General features: G+C 52.4%; 1 protein-coding gene and 2 pseudogenes across 3 annotated transcripts in view; all 3 read left to right on the forward strand.

The window, feature by feature from the left end:
• Positions 1 to 21,534, forward strand: part of LOC129126975 (protocadherin gamma-C5-like) — a 224,788-nt gene that overhangs the window by 21,653 nt on the left and 181,601 nt on the right. The window contains exon 1 of one of the 3 annotated variants that reach the window (XM_077186325.1): positions 8,664 to 11,410. The exons of the other annotated variants lie outside the window; for them this stretch is intronic. Within the exon in view, the coding sequence (XP_077042440.1) occupies positions 8,924 to 11,410 (2,487 nt within the window). The 5' untranslated portion in view covers positions 8,664 to 8,923. Of the gene's footprint in view, positions 1 to 8,663; positions 11,411 to 21,534 lie in introns of those variants that run through there. 3 annotated transcript variants of the gene reach the window in all.
• Positions 1,032 to 8,834, forward strand: LOC129126927 (protocadherin gamma-A10 pseudogene; annotated as a pseudogene).
• On the forward strand, positions 13,151 to 18,573 carry LOC143695305 (protocadherin gamma-A10 pseudogene; annotated as a pseudogene).

Genomic DNA, 21,534 nt, shown 5'->3' on the forward strand with positions numbered 1-21,534 from the left:
GCAGATTCGTATTCTGTGGAAGGAGAACGTTTTATTCTGAATGATGGAGTCGAGCAAAAAACCGAGATCCCTCTCCCCTGGTGTTGGAGCTTTTATCCTTCCTGACAGATTTGTTCAGAATGGGTGTGCTTGGAAGTCGTGTATAGCTTTACATGTTCTTTAAACTTTGTTTTGTCCCGGTTAGATTTAGAATGGAAACGAACGGGGAAAGTTCCATTATGAGTGAAAAAAGAGTTTGTCACCGGTTTGGGGGGGAATGCAGTAGTGAGGCTAGATGGCTTCGTTTATGCATCCTGGCTGTCAGTTCACTCTGTTTTGGTCTGCAACATTTTGATTCCATACACTGGTGAGAGTGCTGAAAGATTTCTGTTTCAGAGATTGTTATTTTTCTATCCTCTTCTCACAACGATGTTTGGGCTTTTAGTAGTCTCAAATATATCGAGAACAGCAACCTTTTGCAATTCTGTTTAGTAGGACAGACATATGAGATACGAAGGGATCCCATATCAGGGAGATTGGCAGAGGAGGGTTTTAGATGAATGGTTTACTAACGAACTACTTACACATGGATATCAGAAAAAAAGGAAACATTGAATGACTCGAATGAATTTTAATGTGAATAAACTAAGGAAACACCAGGTGTATCTTAGGAAGAGATGACAAATATTTTATGTTCAGAAAATATATTTTGTTCAGAAAATTTCCTTTGAGAGTTTTAGCTGCATCTTTATTTCTACTTATACTTCAATCGTGTAACAATTAGCTCCCATATTTCAAGAATCATGCAATTGCTCTCGTCTCACTTGTGTTAAAGAACCTGATAGATCTGTGTGTTCGGGATATGATATTTTCCCGTTTTCTCTTTCGGAGCCTGTTGTTCAATGTTTTTGAACAAAAAGGATAAGAGTAACGATAAGCTCCAGGGTAAAATACAAAAAATATTTTTTAAATTTACACGAGTATGTGATGAGTTTCCCGTACGGTTAAAGAAGCCGGCCACAGAATGCCTCTGCCTTCCTCCCGATGGAGATAGCCTGGAGCATGAAAGCAGAGATGGGCTGGAGAAATGCGGAGGCAGGAGATCGGCGCTGGACGAAAAGCGCCATCTCGGTGGCGACCGTGGCCTGTATGGAGCAAGGCAGGGCGGGCAGCGCTGGGCAGCGCTCGGTGCCTGCAGTGCCGGGAGGAGGCTGCGGGCGCCGCTGTTGACCGAGAGGAGCGAGAGGAAGCTCGGAGCGCTACCGGCAGCCCCGCCCGCTGCGGATCGGCTCGCTCGGTTGTTCGCTCCGTGTCCGAACGCGCGGTCCCCGATCGTCCCCGCGGTGCTGGTCCATTGTGGAGCCAGGCGGAGGCAGCGGCAGCTGCGCACGGTGCAGGAGCTGCGAGCATTGAGTGGCAGCGGGATTGGATCGGCGGTGCTGCGGTGCCGGCGGTTCCGCGGGCGAGATGTGCGCGGCGGGGAGGCGCTGGGGCCGGCGGCAGCGAGCTCTGCTCTGGGCCGTGCTGCTGGCGGCGTGGGAGGCGGCGTGGGGGCAGCTGCGCTACTCGGTGCCCGAGGAGATGCCCAAGGGCTCCTTCGTGGGCGACGTGGCCAAGGACCTGGGGCTGCAGCTGACGGAGATCCGCGATAATGCTGTCCGTGTTGTTTCCAAGGGTAGGACGCAGTATTTCGCTCTGCATGGGAAGACGGGACATTTAGTGACGGCAGAGAGGATCGACAGAGAGCAGCTGTGCGAGAGTGTGCAGCAATGCGTGCTGCGCTGTGAGCTGATAGTGGAGGGGGAAATGAAGTTTTATGAAATAGAAGTGGAAATCACAGACGTTAACGACAACTCCCCCAGCTTCCGAGAGACGGAAAAAGAATTGAGAATAAGCGAGATGACAGCCCCGGGGTCGCGGTTTCCCCTCCGAGAAGCACAAGATCCAGATTCGGGCCGGAATTCGCTGCAGAGCTACGAGCTGAGCGGTGACGAGCACTTCTCGCTGGCCGTGCAGGCGGGCCCCGGCGGCGATCAGCGTCCCGAGCTGGTGCTGGCCAAGGCGCTGGACCGGGAGGAGGCGGCGTTTCACGAGCTGGTGCTGCGGGCGAGCGACGGCGGCGATCCGGCACGGACGGGCACGGCTCGGATCCGCGTGACCGTGGTGGACGCGAACGACAACGCGCCCGTGTTCAGCCAGGCGGAGTACACGGTGCGTGTGCCCGAGGACGTGCCGGTGGGCTCGGTACTCGTCACTGTCACGGCCACGGATGCTGACGAGGGGCTGAACGGGCAGGTGAAATACAGCTTCCATAAAATTTCAGACCGGGCGTTGGAACTTTTTGACCTGGACTCTAAGACAGGAGAAATAACCGTTAGAAATGCTTTGGACTTCGAGAAGATCTCCTCCCATGAACTTGAGGTTCAGGCACAAGACGGAGGAGAGCTTTATGACACAACGAAAGTTACTATCACAGTGACGGACGTCAACGACAACGTACCCGAGATTTCGTTACGATCAGCACTGAGCGAGATTTCCGAAGACGCCCCGACGGGGACCGTGGTGGCCCTTTTGCATGTGCAGGACCGAGACTCGGGGGCGAATGGTGAAGTGCGCTGCTCGCTTGAAGGGGATGTCCCATTCCGGCTGCAGAGCTCTCACGGCAGCTACTACAGCGTGGTGACAGCGAGAGAGCTGGACCGGGAGCAGGTGTCGGAGTACAACGTGACGGTGCGAGCCGCCGACGGCGGGTCGCCGGCGCTGCAGAGCAGCGCGGTGCTGGCGCTGCGGGTGCTGGACGTGAACGACAACGCGCCGGTGTTCTTGGAGGAGCGCTACAGCGCGCGGCTGGCGGAGAACAACGCGGCGGGCGCGCTGGTGCTGACGGTGCGCGCCACGGACGCGGACTGGGGGCAGAACGCGCGCGTGCGCTACCGGCTGGCGGAGGGGCGGGTGCGGGGCGCGCCGCTGTCGTCGTACGTGTCGGTGCAGGCGGAGACGGGCGCGCTGTACGCGCTGCGCTCCTTGGACTACGAGCAGCTGCGCGAGCTGCAGCTGTGCGTGCGGGCGGAGGACGGCGGCGCGCCGGCGCTGAGCAGCAACGTGTCGGTGCGGCTGCTGATCGTGGACGAGAACGACAACGCGCCGCAGGTGCTGTACCCGGCGCCGGCCGCAGCGGCGGGCTCGGGCGCTGCTGCGGCGTGGTCGGGCGTGGAGCTGGCGCCGCGCTGGGCCGAGGCCGGCGCGCTGGTGGCCAAGGTGGTGGCGGTGGACGCGGACGCGGGGCAGAACGCGTGGCTGTCCTACGAGCTGGCCAAGGCCACGGAGCCGGGGCTGTTCCGCGTGGGGCTGCACAGCGGCGAGGTGCGCACGGCGCGCTCGCCGCTGGCCCGCGACGCGGCGCGCCACGTGCTGCTGGTGCTGGTGCGGGACCACGGGCGGCCGGCGCTGTCGGCCACGGCCACGCTGAGCGTGGTGCTGGCCGAGAGCGTGGCCGAGCTGCTGGCCGAGCTGGGCAGCGCGGCCCACGAGGCGGCGGCGCCGGGCGAGCCGGCCGCCAGCCTGACGCGCTGGCTCGTGCTGGCCGTGGCCGCCGTCTCGTGCCTCTTCGTGGCCTTCCTGCTGCTGCTGCTGGCGCTGCGCCTGCGCCGCTGCCACCGCCAGCAGCTGCTGCCGCCGGACCGCGGCGCCTTGCGCGGCGTGCCCGTCTCGCACTTCGTGGGCATCGACGGCGTGCGCGCCTTCCTGCAGTCCTACTCGCACGACGTGTCGCTCACGGCCGACTCGCGCAAGAGCCACCTGCGCTTCTCGGCCGCCAGCTGCTGCGACACCCTCCCGGCCCGGCCGCCGCCCGACGAGCCCGCGCCGCTGCTCGGGGACGGGGACCCGGCCGGCGCCCTCCCCGCGGATCCCGCCTCCGTCCCGGTGAGTTCCCATACCAATTTCTATCCGCTATTCCTTCTTATATTGCTTCTCTACTCTTTTCGGAGTCCTGTTTGCTGACATGGAAGGCAAAGTATCTTTTAGGGACGTGCTAATCGCGTGTCTTATTGCTACACCACGGTGGAGATGGGGTCGGGTCTTGGCTTTCCTGTGTTTGAGGGATGCATGATAAAGGAGACTTCTCTTGGCTGGAGAGTTTTTTAAAGGAAGTTGTTTCTGTATCACATGATCCTCGCTGCCTCAGTATCTTTTGACAGACAGGTACTGTTCCACCTCCTTCCTGCTTTTCCTCTGAGATGCATTTGGCAGACCAATATTTCTCCACTCGTAGTAAAGAGGTGTAAAGATACCTGTTTGAAGGCTATATGTTATCCTGGTGCATGTTGAAGGGAAACCCTCTGAATATCTGGTATTTTGATGGAAACTGCTTTCAAAGGTTCAAGGTCGAGACAGAACATGCAAGATCTTAGAGGCAGGAGATGCAAATAGTGGGCTCTGTGTGTGAAAGACTGTTAAGAGAAAAGATAAGATGAGATGATAAGATGAAAGATAAGTTTTCAGTGTTGATCTGTAGTATAAAGTAATGCAATTTTCTCTATCCCAAATATGTGTGGGTTAACAGAGAATAATGTAGTTCTTTTGAGAATAGGTGTGTTTACAGGTTATTGTAATGTAAATAATGTATTGTAATATATTTAATGTGTAGCCAATATAATTAATTAATAGCCCTATATATTCCAATCTGAAATGTAGCAATGGGGGCTTTGCAATAAGGAAATTAATTACATCCCTACTTTTAATACCTAGATTATGTATTTTCTCCAAAAGCTCTAATCTACATTAGTTTGAACACTACATTTCTGCAGATGTTATCTTCTTGTCTTCTTCTTTGTACTGATCTTAAATGGGCCTTTGTATCTGGTAGTATCTGATCACATCTCTTACATTTGTCTCATACATGCCTTTCATTTTTACAACTCGTCAGGGAAAGACATTCATAGATGTGTTTCCTTAAATTTTTAATGGGAGCAATTGTCTTATTTCTCACTTGCACACATTACGAAGTCAAATACTAGTGATGGTAAGTTGTCTCTGCAACTTTTTTTGCAGTGGAGTTCCTCTGCTAATGGTAAAGATCAGAGAGAACCAAACAATCTGTAACGAGATTCAGGAGACTCTTGCAGGTGCAGTGTGTGGGGAAGCCCTGTTGGAGAGAGAGCAGGTGTTTTTTTTAACTTCCATGGTCCATTGCTGGACTACATAAAGTGAGTATGCTCAGATTATAAATGGCCAAGCTGTGGATTCATAAGCTTGCTTTTCTACAATGGTGTGCTCTCTGTGAATGATAGTTTAACTGTTGACTTGTTTGTCATGAGCAGGTAGAGATGGGCCTGTGTGTGTCTGAAACTCTATCTGTAAACATCTCTGGAGTCACTGATCTTACTTGTAACATCCTCATGGTGAACAGTCAGGGAGAGATTGCTCCCAGGGAGAGACTGGCCCCTCAGCAGGCAGAGTGGGGTTCTATGATTTGGGTGTGCCAAGGCCTGTGCCACTTACACCAAGTGCCCTTTTCCTGTGTCAAGAAAAGGATGACAATCCTCCAATGAATTTGTCTGCAAGCAATGCCCAGGGCAGTGCATGCTTCAGGCCTTCTGTGTCTAAGAAATGCTGTGGGAAATGTCATTTGACCAGCTATGTGTCCTTGTTACAGTTGTGATGTAGAGTTTCACTGTGTTTGTACTAAGTTTTTCCAAGCTTTGAGAAAACCTTCAGATGTTATTAATGGCTCTTGCTTGTTGATGTTACTGCTGATGTTTTGTTTTGTTTGTTGTTTTTTTTTTTTAATTGAAATTGGTAGGATTGCAGGGATGGGAGAGTCTAATTTACCAGCAAAGTCCAGGTTTGGAGTTTTTATTTGAAGCATGTGCCAGAAAGTCACTCATTTTATCCTCTGCCATGTCTGATACAGCTCTTCCCTGTGAGTGGTAGCTCTTGGATGTGGACATAGACTTCACATGAATGGTTCCCAAGTGGCATATATCCAAAACTGTCCATGTGTTTAGGAAGAATGATGACATACATCTATGTATTGATCCTGATCTGAGTCTTTAACTGAGCTGCATATTGGTTATGACTGTTTAGACATTTTACATTTCTTCAAATATCAGTGATGAGCAGAGTCCATATGTGTGGACCTGTGTTGTGATCCCTGCTCTCCATAAGGAGAAGTTGTGTGGAAAACTTCTTCCAGTGGTGTCTGTCTGCAAAGGGGTCCCTGTTGGGTGCTGTCTGAGCATTGTGCCTGTGCAGAGACAGGGCTGGTGGAAGAGTTGCTGAAATATCTAAAGGGTTGGTGTAAATATTCAGTTTTCCCTAGCTGTTATATGGATCACATAGTTGTGGTTGTGTGCATTTGTCTTTGCTTTTTCTCCAAAGGAATTTCTTGCAGTGCCTTACCTCTAGATATTCGATATGTGTCTTATGTACTTGTTAAAGCTGACACAAGTAAGGCCTTCAAACTTACACCTTTAAACATAAGCCTTCAAATATAGGCTTTAACTTAGGCCTTCAAACATAGGCCTTCAAACACAGGCCTTCAAACACAGGCCTTCAAACATAGGCCTAACATAGGCCTTTAAAGTTGGGTGTTTAAAATCAGGCCTTTAAGCATAGGCCTTGAAACATAGGCCTCTTACCTTAGGCCTTCAAACCTAGGCCTTCAAACTTAGGCCTTCAAACCTAGGCCTTCAAACACAGGCCTTCAAACATCGGCCTTTATACATAGGCCTTAAAACATAGGCTTTTAGACATAGGCCTTTAAACTTGGGTCTTTAAAATCAGGCCTTTAAGCATAGGCCTTCAAACATAGGCCTCTAACCTTAGGCCTTCAAACTTAGGCCTTCAAATCTGTGGGGTATGACCAGGCCACATAGTAGAAAAGCTGATGAGAGCTCTGGAGATTTAATGAAATGAAGTCACACTGGCAGTCTAGAACAAGATTTCAAGGTCTCACTTCCAGCCTGACACCTCAGTGGGCTCCAAGTGCTGTCGGGAATGAATTTCCTTGCCCACAGAGAGGCCTGAGATTTCCTCTGGGTGAGTTTCTCTGAATGCACTCCTAATGCATCCCTGCATTGCTGGAGTGGTTTTCTTTTCTTGACATGTTATTACAGCTGATGTAGAATGAGGACATGTGAGGGGGGTACCTCTGTCTTCTAATTTTGTCATATGTTAAGAGATGTAAAAATGTCACATCTTTGTGGATCTGTGCACGTGATAAAAGAGGGGAAGTGCATAGTTTGATAGAGAGTTCATGAAAGTGGCAATAACATTTTCCACCTTGGATCTCAATTCAGGCTCTGTTTCCTGGAAGGCCATGGTTCATGTTTCCTTCCCACTTATGAGTGCTGCTTTGCAGGAAATAGTAACTTCCCTTGAGAACCAAATGAAGACAGAACAGTGTGTGTGAGGAAAATGAAAAAACTGCTTAACTCAAGTGGGTAGCTGTAAAATGCTGCTGTCCAATTCCACTTACCTGGGGATTCTTCTTGTGTCTCTGAGGTCTACACAGGTAGGAGCTGCTCTCTGTGGGTTCCTGCACTGCACAGGCCCTGCTGTGTCACAGTGGCCAATGATTTGCCTCATGTATGGCAGTGGGAGATATTTGGCTTGGCTTCTTTGATTTAATAAATGCCAAGGATTTCTGTTGTTCTGCTGCTTAGTAAAGTCATTTAGTCCAGTCAGAGAGACCTCCTAGTCCTTTAAAATTCCTGCAGCTTGCCTAGCTTGCACCTTGAGGCCTAAGTGAGTTTCCAGGTGTTCTGGGAAAGAATTTTTAAGGCTGTGTTGTGGTAAAGCACCAGAAAATCACAGCACTGAAATATGTCCCCCACTCTGATGAGGTCAGATGGAAGTTTGGAAATTGTATATGAATCTTCAGAATTCATTGAAAACCATTCAGCTGATTTTGCAGTCCTAAAACGGATTGGGGAGATGTTGAGACTTTTGCCAAGAGGTTAGGAAAATCAAAACAATGGAAATATTAAATCAGTAATTGTAGCAGGCCTAATTTTTGAGTTTCCACCAAAAGCACAGAAGGTTTTCTGGTTGGAAGGGGAGTCAGTGTGAGGATGGACACAGGGCAGAGTCTGCAGTGCTTTGCACTTTGTTATTCTCTGCCAGGTATGTATGTACACCGGCATTTACCTGAGTGCAGATCCATTGCTTCTGGGCTTCACATTTCTCTGCAAGTGTTATTCACTGTAAAAATGTTCTTTTGATTTGTACTGGTTTTGCACAGGTGATGGGCAAAGAATATCTCAGGTACCACTGGAACAATTAAATTGTAAAACATCTCAGCAATCTTCTTTTCAGATTTTGGCTTCAGTTCCTTGACTGTACGTGAGACAACCACTTTGTACTTTGGGAACACATATTTGGTTTCTGATTTTCATGCCATTTCAAACCAAGGAGTGAAGAAAATCTTTGATAAGGTGTAATACTTGTGTTCGTGTCTATTGCAGCTAGAAATAAATAGATCGTTATCACACGGATATTGCTGCTGTAATCATAAGGGTTCCTGTTTGTGGTTAAGCCAGAGCTGCTGCTGTGGGTGTTTGCAGTCGGGGAGAGCCCCCGGGGCCGGTGCAGGCGCTGAGCCCCGGCCAAAGCCGGGCCCCGTTGAGCGCGGGCATGCGGCGGCTGCAGTGTCGCGGCGGCGCCTCCGGGTGTCGCTGTTGTCCGGCGCCGAGCGGCGCTGGAGCCGCCGCCGCCGCCGCCGCAGCGTCCTGCCCCCGCAGGCTGCTCGCTCGGCCGGCGCCGGCCACAGCGGCAGCGGCACCGGCCACAGCGGCAGCAGCAGCGGCGGCGAGAGGCGGCGAGAGGCGGCGCGGCGAGCTGGGTGTGTTTGAGCGGTGTCTGTTTTGGGCGGCGAGAGCGGCTGGAAGGGAGGCAGGGCAGCGGCAGTCGGCAGGAGCGCGGCGAGCGCAGTGAGCAGAGAATGGCGGTGAGGCAGAGGCGGCAGAGGCGCGGGCCGGGCGGCGGGCGAGCGCTGCTGGCCGCGCTGCTGCTGCTGCTGCTGTGCGTGTGGTGCCGGGCGGCGGGCGAGCGGCTCCGCTACGCCATCCCCGAGGAGCTGGGCAGAGGCTCGCTCGTGGGGCCGCTGGCGCGGGACCTGGGGCTCAGCGCGGACGAGCTGCCGGCGCGCAAGCTGCGGCTGAGCGAGGAGAAGCAATACTTCACTGTGAATGAGGAGAACGGGAACCTGTACGTGAACGAGAGACTGGACCGGGAGGAGATGTGCGGCGAGTCGGCGACCTGCTCCGTCAGCTTCGAGGTGCTGGTGCACAACCCGCTGAACATTTTCCACGTCGAGGTGGCGATCGAGGACGTGAATGACAACAGCCCGGTGTTCAGCAAGGCTGTTCTGGACCTCGAGATCGGTGAATGGATCCCTCCCGGTGCTCGTTTTCCTCTCGAGATGGCGCGAGATGTAGACGCAGGAAGCAACTCAATTCTGACTTATCAACTTACCAGCAACCCGTCGTTCTCAATGTCAATGAAGGAAAAGCCGGGTGGAAAGAAGCAGCCGGAATTAGTACTGGAGAGAATGTTGGACCGGGAGAAGCAGAGTTCCTTTCAGTTGGTACTGATGGCGGTAGACAGTGGGGAACCCGCGAGGTCCGGGACTGTCCAGGTTCGCATCAACGTGACAGACGCAAATGACAACCCACCCGTGTTCAGCAAAAGCGTCTACGAGGCGCGAGTGGCAGAGAATTTGCCAGTGGAGTCGGTGGTGCTGCGGGTACGGGCCACGGATGCTGATGCAGGCTCGAACGGGCGAGTGTCCTACTCCTTTGGCAGCGTCCCGGACTCTGTCAGGGCGTTGTTCACTATCGACAGCGAGAGCGGGGAAGTGAGGACAGCGGGTGCCCTCGATTTCGAAGAGAAGAAAAAATACGTCTTCACCGTTGAGGCGACGGACGGAGGTGGGCTCAGCGATGACTGCGAAGTGCAGATCGACATCACAGACGAGAACGACAACGCGCCCGAGATCACGATTTTGTCTCTCTCGAGTCCCGTGCCCGAGGATGCCCCGACAGGCACCGTGGTGGCGCTGCTGAAAGTTCGGGATAGAGACTCTGGCGAGAACGGTGAGGTGTCGTGCTCGCTGTCGGGAGAAGCGCCGCTGTCGATCGTGGCGTCGTCGGGCGGCTCGTACAAGGTGGTGACATCGGGCGCGCTGGACCGCGAGCAGGCGTCGGAGCAGCGCGTGACGGTGGTGGCCCGGGACCGGGGCAGGCCGGCGCTGCGGAGCAGCAGGGAGCTGGTGCTGGAGGTGTCGGACGTGAACGACAACGCGCCGGTGTTCGAGGAGGCGGCGTACAGCGCGTACGTGGCGGAGAACAACGCGGCGGGCGCGCTGGTGCTGCGCGTGCAGGCGCGGGACGCGGACGCGGGCGCCAACGGGCGCGTGAGCTACTGGCTGGCGGGCGGCAGCGCGGGCGCGGCGGGCGCGGCGCCGCTGGTGTCGGTGGAGGCGCGGAGCGGCGCGCTGTACGCGCAGCGCTCCTTGGACTACGAGCAGTGCCGCGAGTTCACGGTGGCCGTGCGGGCGCAGGACGGCGGCTCGCCGGCGCGCAGCTCCACGGCCACGGTGCGCGTCTTCGTGCTGGACCGCAACGACAACGCGCCCAGGGTGCTCTGGCCCGCGGCGGCGGCGGCGGCGGCGGGAGAGGGTCCGGGAGGGGCGGCGGCGGCGGCGCCTTTCGAGGTGGTTCCGCGCTCGGCCGAGGCCGGCTACCTGGTGGCCAAGGTGGTGGCGGTGGACGCGGACGCGGGGCGCAACGCGTGGCTGTCGTACGAGCTGGTGCAGGCGTCGGAGCCGGCGCTGTTCCGCGTGGGGCTGCACAGCGGCGAGGTGCGCACGGCGCGCGCCGTGGGCGAGCGGGACGCGGCCAAGCAGCGGCTGGTGGCCGTGGTGAAGGACCACGGGCAGCCGGCGCTGTCGGCCACGGCCACGCTGCACGTGGTGCTGGCCGAGAGCTTGCAGGAGGCGCTGCCGGAGCTGAGCGAGCGGCCGGCGGGCGCCGAGGCGGCGGCGGCGGCGGCCGAGCTGCAGTTCTACCTGGTGCTGGCGCTGGCGCTGCTCTCGGCGCTCTTGGTGCTGAGCGTGGCGCTGGCCGTGCTGGCGCGGCTGCGCCGGGCCGGGCCGCCCGCCGTGCTGCGCTGCCTGGGCGCGCAGCGCTTCTCGCTGGCCGGCGCCGCCTTCCCGGCCGACTTCTGCGAGGGCACCTTGCCCTACTCCTACAACCTGTGCGTGCCGCCGCCCGCCCGCGCCCTGCCCGAGGCCGCTTGGCCGCCGCCGCCGCCGCCGGTGCCCATCCTGTCGGCGGAGGAGCTTCTGGGCGGCGATTCCTGCGACAAGCCGAGCCCGAGCAGCACCGCCGTGACGGGAGAGCCGCCCGCCAATCCCGACGCACCGCAGGTCTGTAATGTCGGGCGCTCGTTCTATTATTGAGACTTTCCTATCATGGTCCTTTCCCCCCTCTTTTTCTCGGCATGGTTTCCATGACAAGTCCCCTTTTGTGTCTCCATGTAGCTGCAGAAAGTCTTCATCTTTTCTTGGTATCGGCTTCTGTTTCGGATGAGATGCTTTGAGTATAATTCTTTTTTTAACTTGGAGTAGTGGTCACTTGTTTTCCGGGGTTATTTTTTTGTGGGAGGCACACATCTATCTCCATGAATTTAGGAAATTACTTAACCAACTAAATTAAGGAAAGGACTATGCCCCTTCCATGGAGAGCAGGACGCTAGCAGTAGCACCTGGCTCTTCCTTGGGAACAGAGTCAAGTTCAATGGAAGAGTTTTTGTCTTCAAAACTCGTGCTCTATAAATTAAAATGCGTTTCCATTGCTGATTCTGTGTGATGTAGTTGGACAGGAAAAAAAAATCACTGACAAGTGATGTTGAAGCTTTTTTCGTTCCTTTTTTGATTCAGAAAGTGCATTTGAGACTTGTTTATAGCTTTAGACAAATTCGTTTATTAATGGTTTTGAGAGGGGTGGCCTATTGGATTCAAAGGAAACGTTTCTGGAATGTTGTGTTCTGCATTCTGAGTGAAAGAAAAGAATGTGGCTTCTTTTAGGGGTAATGCAGTAGTGGGCTTGGCTTCATTTTTTCATCCTAGCTGACAGTTCCTTGTTTTACTCTTCATTATATTTATTTCATACAGAGGTCAAGGTGCAGAAAGGTTTGCATCCGATGTTTTTCTTTTTCCTCTGGTCTTTACCCTAAGGGTTTGACATTTGTGGAAATGTCGATTTTTTGGACAACAGCGCGAGATTTTAAAATTCTGACTCTTTACAAGGATAAGCATCTGAGATAGGAATGTGTGACAGTATCAAGGAGATTAGCCAAATGACAGTTCAGGCACTTGAATCCAACTCGTTTGTACATTTTTCATGGCTAATCAGAGTTTCGAGCGGGAAACTGTATTTTTCCCCTACTGTTCTACAATTCTTTTCCTTGAATTGTTGTACAAACCTGATTAAGAAACTATTCCTGTGATACTTTCTTAATACACTTCAATACTTTCTAAGTTGATTCCTGATAAATTCTTTTTCTTGTGGCTCTAGAATTACTTGATGAGGTGTATATGTGTAAAAAGTAAGGAAACAAAAAAATTACTGAGGATAGAGAGACAGAAACATTCGAATCTTGGTCCCTTCAAGTTTCCCTTTGAGACTGTTGGCTGCATCTTTATTTCTATCTGTAATAATCATATAAAAGTTAGCTCACTGAATTCAAGAAGCATGCAATTGTTCTCATCCCGCTTGTGTTAATGAGCCTGATAGCTCAGGTTATCGGCGTGTGTGGGTGTGTATCTAATGTTTTCAATCTCGGACCCCGTTTCTGAAGAGGTTTTTGAACAAACAGGGTTAGACTGATGGCAATGTAGAGCTTGAAATGTGAAAAACATGCTTTAATTTACATATATTGCCTTTAGTAAGTTATTAGTACCTCCTCCGGTAGAAGCACCACCCCCACGGAATGCGTCTACATTCATCCCGACGGTGATCCCCTGAAGGATCAAAGCCGAGGTCGGCTGGAGAAAAGGCGGTGCAGGAGGTCACCGCTGCACGAGAAAATTGTCTCGGTGTAAAATATCGGGTCCTCCCGAGCTGTCCGTGGGAAGGCAGAAGCGCAGCGCTGGTCAGCGCTCGGTGCCTGCAGTGCCGGGAGGAGGCTGCGGGCGCCGCTGTTGACCGAGAGGAGCGAGAGGAAGCTCGGAGCGCTACCGGCAGCCCCGCCCGCTGCGGACCCGCTCGATCACTCGCTCGCTCGGGGTCTGGCTCGGCGGCGGGCGGCCTGCGAACGTCCCTGCGGTGCAGAGCCGTTCTGCAGGGAGGCAGAAAAGCCGGCGACAGCATCAGGGAGCGGCGAGTCGGAGCGTGAGTGGTACGCGGTGCCGCGATGCCGGCGGAGATGTGCGCGGCGGGGAGGCGCTGGGGCCGGCGGCAGCGAGCTCTGCTCTGGGCCGTGCTGCTGGCGGCGTGGGAGGCGGCGTGGGGGCAGCTGCGCTACTCGGTGCCCGAGGAGATGCCCAAGGGCTCCTTCGTGGGCGACGTGGCCAAGGACCTGGGGCTACAGCTGACGGAGATCCGAGAGAGCGTCCTCCGCCTTGTCTCTGAAGGTAGGACGCAGTATTTCGCTCTGCACGGGAAGACGGGACATTTAGTGACGGCAGAGAGGATCGACAGAGAGCAGCTGTGCGAGAGTGTGCAGCAATGCGTGCTGCGCTGTGAGCTGATAGTGGAGGGGGAAATGAAGTTTTATGGACTAGAAGTAGAGATTGGGGATATAAACGACAACGCACCCAGCTTTCAAGAGGCAGAAACAGAGCTGAGAATGAGCGAGACGACAGCCCCGGGGTCGCGGTTTCCCCTGGCCGAGGCTCATGACCCGGACTCGGGCCTGAATTCCCTGCAGAGCTACGAGCTGAGCGGTGACGAGCACTTCTCGCTGGCCGTGCAGGCGGGCCCCGGCGGCGATCAGCGTCCCGAGCTGGTGCTGGCCAAGGCGCTGGACCGGGAGGAGGCGGCGTTTCACGAGCTGGTGCTGAGGGCGAGCGACGGCGGCGATCCGGCACGGACGGGCACGGCTCGGATCCGCGTGACGGTGCTGGACGCGAACGACAACGCGCCCGTGTTCAGCCAGGCGGAGTACACGGTGCGTGTGCCCGAGGACGTGCCCGTGGGCTCCACCCTCATCACTGTCACGGCCACGGATGCCGACGAGGGGCCGAACGGAATCGTGAAATACTCGTTCCAAAAAAAAAAGACGTCATGGCAGATATTCCACCTGGACTCTGAGACGGGAGCAATCACTTTGGGACGAAGCCTGGACTTTGAGGAAGGCGATGTCTACGAGCTGGACCTGCAGGCATATGATGGTGGGGCTCTTTACGATACGGCGAAAGTCGTGATCGCTGTGACAGACGTCAACGACAACGCACCCGAGATTTCCGTGAGGTCGACATTAAGTGAAATCTCAGAAGACGCCCCCTCAGGAACTGTGGTAGCCCTGCTGCACGTAAGGGACCGGGACTCGGGGGTGAACGGCGAGGTGCGCTGCTCGCTCGACAAGGACGTCCCGTTCCGGCTGCAGAGCTCTCACGGCAGCTACTACAGCGTGGTGACGGCGAGAGAGCTGGACCGGGAGCAGGTGTCGGAGTACAACGTGACGGTGCGAGCGGCCGACGGCGGGTCGCCGGCGCTGCAGAGCAGCGCGGTGCTGGCGCTGCGGGTGCTGGACGTGAACGACAACGCGCCGGTGTTCTTGGAGGAGCGCTACAGCGCGCGGCTGGCGGAGAACAACGCGGCGGGCGCGCTGGTGCTGACGGTGCGCGCCACGGACGCGGACTGGGGGCAGAACGCGCGCGTGCGCTACCGGCTGGCGGAGGGGCGGGTGCGGGGCGCGCCGCTGTCGTCGTACGTGTCGGTGCAGGCGGAGACGGGCGCGCTGTACGCGCTGCGCTCCTTGGACTACGAGCAGCTGCGCGAGCTGCAGCTGTGCGTGCGGGCGGAGGACGGCGGCGCGCCGGCGCTGAGCAGCAACGTGTCGGTGCGGCTGCTGATCGTGGACGAGAACGACAACGCGCCGCAGGTGCTGTACCCGGCGCCGGCCGCAGCGGCGGGCTCGGGCGCTGCTGCGGCGTGGTCGGGCGTGGAGCTGGCGCCGCGCTGGGCCGAGGCCGGCGCGCTGGTGGCCAAGGTGGTGGCGGTGGACGCGGACGCGGGGCAGAACGCGTGGCTGTCCTACGAGCTGGCCAAGGCCACGGAGCCGGGGCTGTTCCGCGTGGGGCTGCACAGCGGCGAGGTGCGCACGGCGCGCTCGCCGCTGGCCCGCGACGCGGCGCGCCACGTGCTGCTGGTGCTGGTGCGGGACCACGGGCGGCCGGCGCTGTCGGCCACGGCCACGCTGAGCGTGGTGCTGGCCGAGAGCGTGGCCGAGCTGCTGGCCGAGCTGGGCAGCGCGGCCCACGAGGCGGCGGCGCCGGGCGAGCCGGCCGCCAGCCTGACGCGCTGGCTCGTGCTGGCCGTGGCCGCCGTCTCGTGCCTCTTCGTGGCCTTCCTGCTGCTGCTGCTGGCGCTGCGCCTGCGCCGCTGCCACCGCCAGCAGCTGCTGCCGCCGGACAGCGGCGCCTTGCGCGGCGTGCCCGTCTCGCACTTCGTGGGCATCGACGGCGTGCGCGCCTTCCTGCAGTCCTACTCGCACGACGTGTCGCTCACGGCCGACTCGCGCAAGAGCCACCTGCGCTTCTCGGCCGCCAGCTGCTGCGACACCCTCCCGGCCCGGCCGCCGCCCGACGAGCCCGCGCCGCTGCTCGCGGACCAGGATCTTGCCGGTGCTCCCCCCCTGGACCCAGCCGCCGCACCGGTGAGTTCCTTTGAACCACACTGTTTCCCTGATGCTTCCCTTTCCCAGTTCCACGCTCTTTCATCCCATAGTCTGTGTTCTATATAAGAGGAGGTGGACCTTGTTTCACTCCGCACGCTTACACCTGGCGGGGATATGGAGCAAGATCAGTAAGTCTGTTGCTGACTGGACGTTCATATGTGCGCTTTCCTATTCATCTCTGTGTTTCAGGCCGGTTACTGGCCCTGTCTGTCCTGGAGTGCACCTTCCCCTTTGCCTTGACAATCTTGGTATTTCTTCTTTGAAGTGCATCTGGTCAGTGTGCTTGCATATTAGGAGGGTTGAAAAAAACAACTGCGCATTTTGAAGGAGTTGTCCACCTGTATTATTATGCAATGTGAGTCTCTTCTTTACCGAGGCAAGCAAGTATTGAGTACATAAGTTTTGTCTTCGTATTTATTTGCAGCATGATGGGATGTATTTCAATGACAGGTTAATTATAAAGTTGTAAATATCACAATGTCAGCTTTAGGAGGAAAAGGATTGTTAGTTCCCTACTCAATGCCGGTGCCATAATCTTGAAGAGTATGTAGTGATTAGTATCTTTCTGCGGGTGCTAATCTCCTGCATTGTTTCTTGGCATGTTCCAACTGTAGACCATTATATATGATAATATCTGATCAGATCTGTTGACATTGTTGCATAATTACCCTCGTGCTGAAGGTGTCTTTGAGCTGATCCTTTTTTTGTCTGGGTTTTTATCAGATCTGTACATCTCTTATGAATTTGAGAATATTTTACGTTTCTTTGAGCAGTGTGAAAAGGGAAGAAATGTCTTTCATGTGTTAATGTTTTGACCTTTGTCCTTACATAACGAGAAGATGTGCACACAGCTATTTCAGAGATGTCTGTTTGCAAAGGCAGTTTTGACGTTGTGTGGTGTTTGGGCAGGGTGAAATATGGACAAGTGGGTTCCTCAGTTTGCTTTCCCAATTCTCATGTTCTTCCCAGTGACTGGTGATTGAATTCTGCCTTGATTCTTACTATGAGCTAAAGGTGGGCGTGTTGTGTGTCTGATAACGTGTCTGGACATGTCAGCAGCATCAATGCTCTTGCTTGTCACACATTCATGGAGAGCAGTCAGTGCACAATCATCCAGAGAGTGGCCTAAAGCAGGACAAGAGAGAGTTGGATGTTCCACCTGGCTGGGTGTCTCTTCATGTCGTGGTGATTGCCAAGGCCTTGCCACTTACACCAGGTGCCCTTCTCCTGCATCCAGAAAGGGGAGGTCAATCCTCTGATGAATTTATCTGCAAACAATACCCAGGGAAGTGCAAATGTCCTTCAGAAATTCTGTGTGTAAGAACTGCTGCATGAAGCATCATTTTTCCCTCTATATGTCCTTCTGTGTCTGGATGTAGAATTTCATCATGTTTGAATTATGCTTTTCACGGCCTTGATCAACCTTCAGATGTTATTAATGGCTTTTTTTTTTTTTTATGAAGTAACTGTTGGTGTTATTTATTGCGTGAATAAAGGCTGTGAATGCACAACAAGGTGGACAGAGTCTGTCATATTACTAGGGAAAAAGGTGAATCAAAGCAGTTTTACCTGAGCAATGGTTTGATACAGTACCAAGGCCTGTGGCACCTTTTCTGCAATCCTGGTTTCTCTGTTTTTAAAGGCAGTGATAGTTCTCTGATCACAGAGCATTTGTCCAATAACTCTGCATTTAGAGACATGATGCATGGGTATGTGCTGTGAATGAGGGATTTACATTGCTTAGAAAATCACCATCAGAGATGGCAGAACTGGTTTTAATAGGCTTTTGTAGAATGCTAGGAATGTAAAGGATGAGAGGGTACTTCGGCTGGAAATTCACTTTTCATTTGAAGTATTTGCAAGAAACTTACTCATTTAATCCTCTCTTATGTCTGATAGGGCTCTTCCTGAGAGTGCTGGTCCTAGGATGTAGACATAAATATGCATTAATTTTTGCAAAGTCTGGTATCTTCTGAAATGCCTGTGTGCTGAGATGGAATGATGTTGTCTTTGAGTTGACTTTGAAGACTGATACTTTAACTGAGCCACATGTAGCTTATACCCACTGGAACATTTTATGTTCTGATGCATCCGTCTGTATTATGATCCTCATTCTCCATAACAGAGGTCGTGTGGGAAACATGTCTTTCAATGATGTCTGTCTTCAAAGGTAGCTCCCCTCCTGCATGGTATTTGAGCATGCCAAAGCATTCTGTCCTCAGGGAGACCAGAACGTTTGCTTGGCTGTGGTTTGAAATGCCTAAAAGTGTGGTGGGAACATTCAGTTTCCCCTATTTGCTGTATTAATCCTATTATTGTGCTCCTCTGCATTTTCCATTTCTTCTTCTCCAAAGAAATTACTTGGAGATCTGTGCCTGTTGAAACAAATTACTCCTCCCTGTGTACCTGCTGCATTTGACACAACCTGAAATGTTAAGCTATAATTTCTTCACTTCTGTGCTCTTGTCATTCCTTCCTTGTTGCTTTTCATGTTCTAAAACTGGGTCTCAGTTTGGCTGACAGACCTGGAAAAGGAGAGCTGTTGAAATTAAGGGGCTGGGGGAGCAGTTTCTATTCACACTTTCAGGGCGTTTAGCTGCCAAGACAAAGACTTTGATATACTTCAGGCTTCATAAAATACTGCTGAACCTTTAATGTTCATTTCTTTTTGACTTGCAGTTCACATAAGACAACAATAATTCAAATAGTTGAATTTGTCCATGGTGCAACTGAATACCGTGAATGCAGAGCAAGAGGTTGAATTCCTACTAGGAAATTAGGGGGATTAATGTGGTTTTGACTGAGGATTTGTTTGATTTCATGGTAAGCCACTTTTGTCTATGATCCTGGTTTCCCTGGTTTGAAAGGCAATGGCAGGCCTCTGGTAAGAGAGCATTTGTCCAATAGCTCTGCATTTTTGAAGGTTGATGCCTGGTTAGATGTAATTAATGAATGATTTGGATTGTCTAAAGAATCTCTGTCAGAAGTATTATGAAAAGTGGCTTAATGTGATGTTGTGCAAGTGTGTCTTTAACAAAGTTTGATGCATGTCCAGCTGCATTTCAGATAGGCCTCAAATTGGACCTGTCCAAAGATCTCTTCTTGGTAAAAGATCTCCCTGCCTTGAGGAGCAAGCATGAGAGGTGTCCCCCATAATGGGAGATCATCACCACACAGCCATGCTGCCTAGCAGGGAGATTTCAGCAAATAAATATGGCAGCTCCCATTGGCTTTATGGGATAAATAGTGTGGCTCAGAGTCAAATGGCATAAACCAGGAAAGGTCTGAATGAGACTCGTACTCACAACTTTCTTGGTTTGATAGAGGAGCCTGGGAAGACCCTTGCACATCACTCTGCTCCTTGGAGGCTTTCCTAGAGGAGTTGCTCCACAGCTTTGACAAGTTTCTAATTCCTGTATGAAACCTCTTTATCTAAATTATATCTCCTTGGATGTTGCAATGGAGAGTTTGTTCCAAGTTGTATTAATACTTCCTTTTAGGCATTTTGTCCCTGGAAGGTCATGCTTCTGTTTCCCTGGTTTTGGACTGTGCTTTTGCATTAGAAGCCATGTTTTTTTCAGGAAATACTTACTTTGGTTACCTAAGACAAAATTCTATGTTTGAGGATGAAGAAACATAGTGTAAAAGAGAGCCTGTTCAATTTTCTCACAAAACTTACCATGAGAAAGAGGCCCACTATAAAGCCTTTAAAGTCAGGTCTTCTTACCCTGTGGTCCAGAGTAAGATCTCAGGGTACCACTTGCAGCTGGATACTTCAAAGACTTCCAGATACTCTCAGAAATGAATTTCTATGGTCAAAGTGAAAACTGAGCTGTCCTCCTGGTGGATTTCTCTGCAAACATACTTAATGCATCCTTGCCTTGCTCATACAATTGTTTTTTCTTTCTCCTCTCTGTATGTGTGTTTAATTAGAAGTAGTGGCAAAACTTCATGTGCCAAGGCCTTGTTCTTTAGTGTCTGTTTAGTCACATTGTAGCTGGTGAGGAAGGCAGGAGAGTGGCTGACCCTTGAATTTGAGTTCTGAGTGAACAGATGTAATCATGGCCTTGGGCGTAAATCACAATTTTGTGGAACAGTGTGTGTGATAGAAGAGTGGAAGAGATTCCCGATAGTGAATAATTTGATGACCATGTCACTGTTGGATAACCACTCCTCTTTTAGTTGTCCATTCATCATTGCTGTGCTTTTGAATAATTATAATTCTTAGAATGGTGGTGATCAGACAGCTCTATCTCCTTTACGTGCATGATCATATACATTATCTTCTCATGAGGTATTTTTGTTAATGATGAGGTCATAAACAAACCTGAAATTTGAATAGGGTTTGAGAGAAATGAGAATGATGGCATACGGGTAGAATGATTTATAAATGGGTAGAATGGTTCATAATTCCTGTGGAAGCACTGGTGCATTTCCAAAACCAGAACCCACTACTACATTGTCCAAAGTAAGACTTCACAGTCTCACCTGCTCGTTCAGACACTGGTGACTTTCAGGTGCCTTGTAAAACATCTTTTAAGGCAAAGATATGAGAATGCAGCTGTGTATTCCAGGAGTCCACTATTTCCCTCAGAGAGGCCAGTCACAGATTTTGGTTTTGTTTCTAAATACTCAGAAATGAGGGAGTGATTTGAGCTTCTGCTTTGCAAAAAAGACCTGGTGAAGAGCACTGGAACACAGCCCCACCCATTGTTGATTCCTAGTGGCTAACAAGCATAAAAAAGATCAAGGAGCCTTATTCCATAGCAGCAGTCACCTCTGGACCCCTTCTGCCAAGCTCCAGAGCACAGCACAGATTGTAGAGCACAGATGGCCAGTCCCACCAACCTGGAGATTGTTCTTATTTCTTGGGGACTGCAGGACTACATTCTCCTCTGTGTGATTTCCTACACTGTGCAGACCTGGATCTCTCACAGTGAGGAAGAATCAGCCCCATGTGGGTCAGTGGGAGGTTTTTGGGTTGGCTTCTTTGGGTTATTAGGGTTATTAAGTGCCAGGAAGCATTGTTGTTCTGAAAAAAGCAATATCTGGAGCTTGGTAAAGTCACCCAGTGCAGTTAAAAGACACCTAGCAACCCTCTGAACTCAGTGTAACCTTAGGCCCCTTGGCTTCAGTGAATTTCCAGGTTCTCTGGGTGTGAGTTTTTAAGGGAGTGAAATGCAAGTGAAAATTATAGACCGAAGATACTTTCCTCAATAAAGTCATATGGAGTTTTTGATTTGTGTATGAATCGTGAAAAATCACTGTAAAATTTTCAGTTGATCATATTAGATGGGCTGACCAGGTGATAGGGCCTTTGTCTAGAAGCTTTCCAAATCAAAGCAGAGGAAATATTGTAACAATTCTTATGAAAGACCTTGATGTTTCAAGCGTCCACCAAGACCACTGAGGGTTTATCTACATTGAAGAGTAGTGGGTGCCAGCATGTGCATAGGGCAGAGCCTGCAGAGCCCTGTACTTTCTTTTCCATACTTTTGGCGAGTGTGTACAATGACACAGGCCTGAGTGCATGGACAGTACCTTAGAACTTAACATCTCTCCCTCGGTGTTAATTGTTGTCCAGAATCACAACCAGACCTCAGCATTTCAGAGTAATGCGAACTCATTTGTGTGTACTTCAGTGTCAAT

Source organism: Agelaius phoeniceus, chromosome 15 (genome assembly GCF_051311805.1).
Source record: "Agelaius phoeniceus isolate bAgePho1 chromosome 15, bAgePho1.hap1, whole genome shotgun sequence".
Lineage (NCBI taxonomy): Eukaryota > Metazoa > Chordata > Aves > Passeriformes > Icteridae > Agelaius > Agelaius phoeniceus.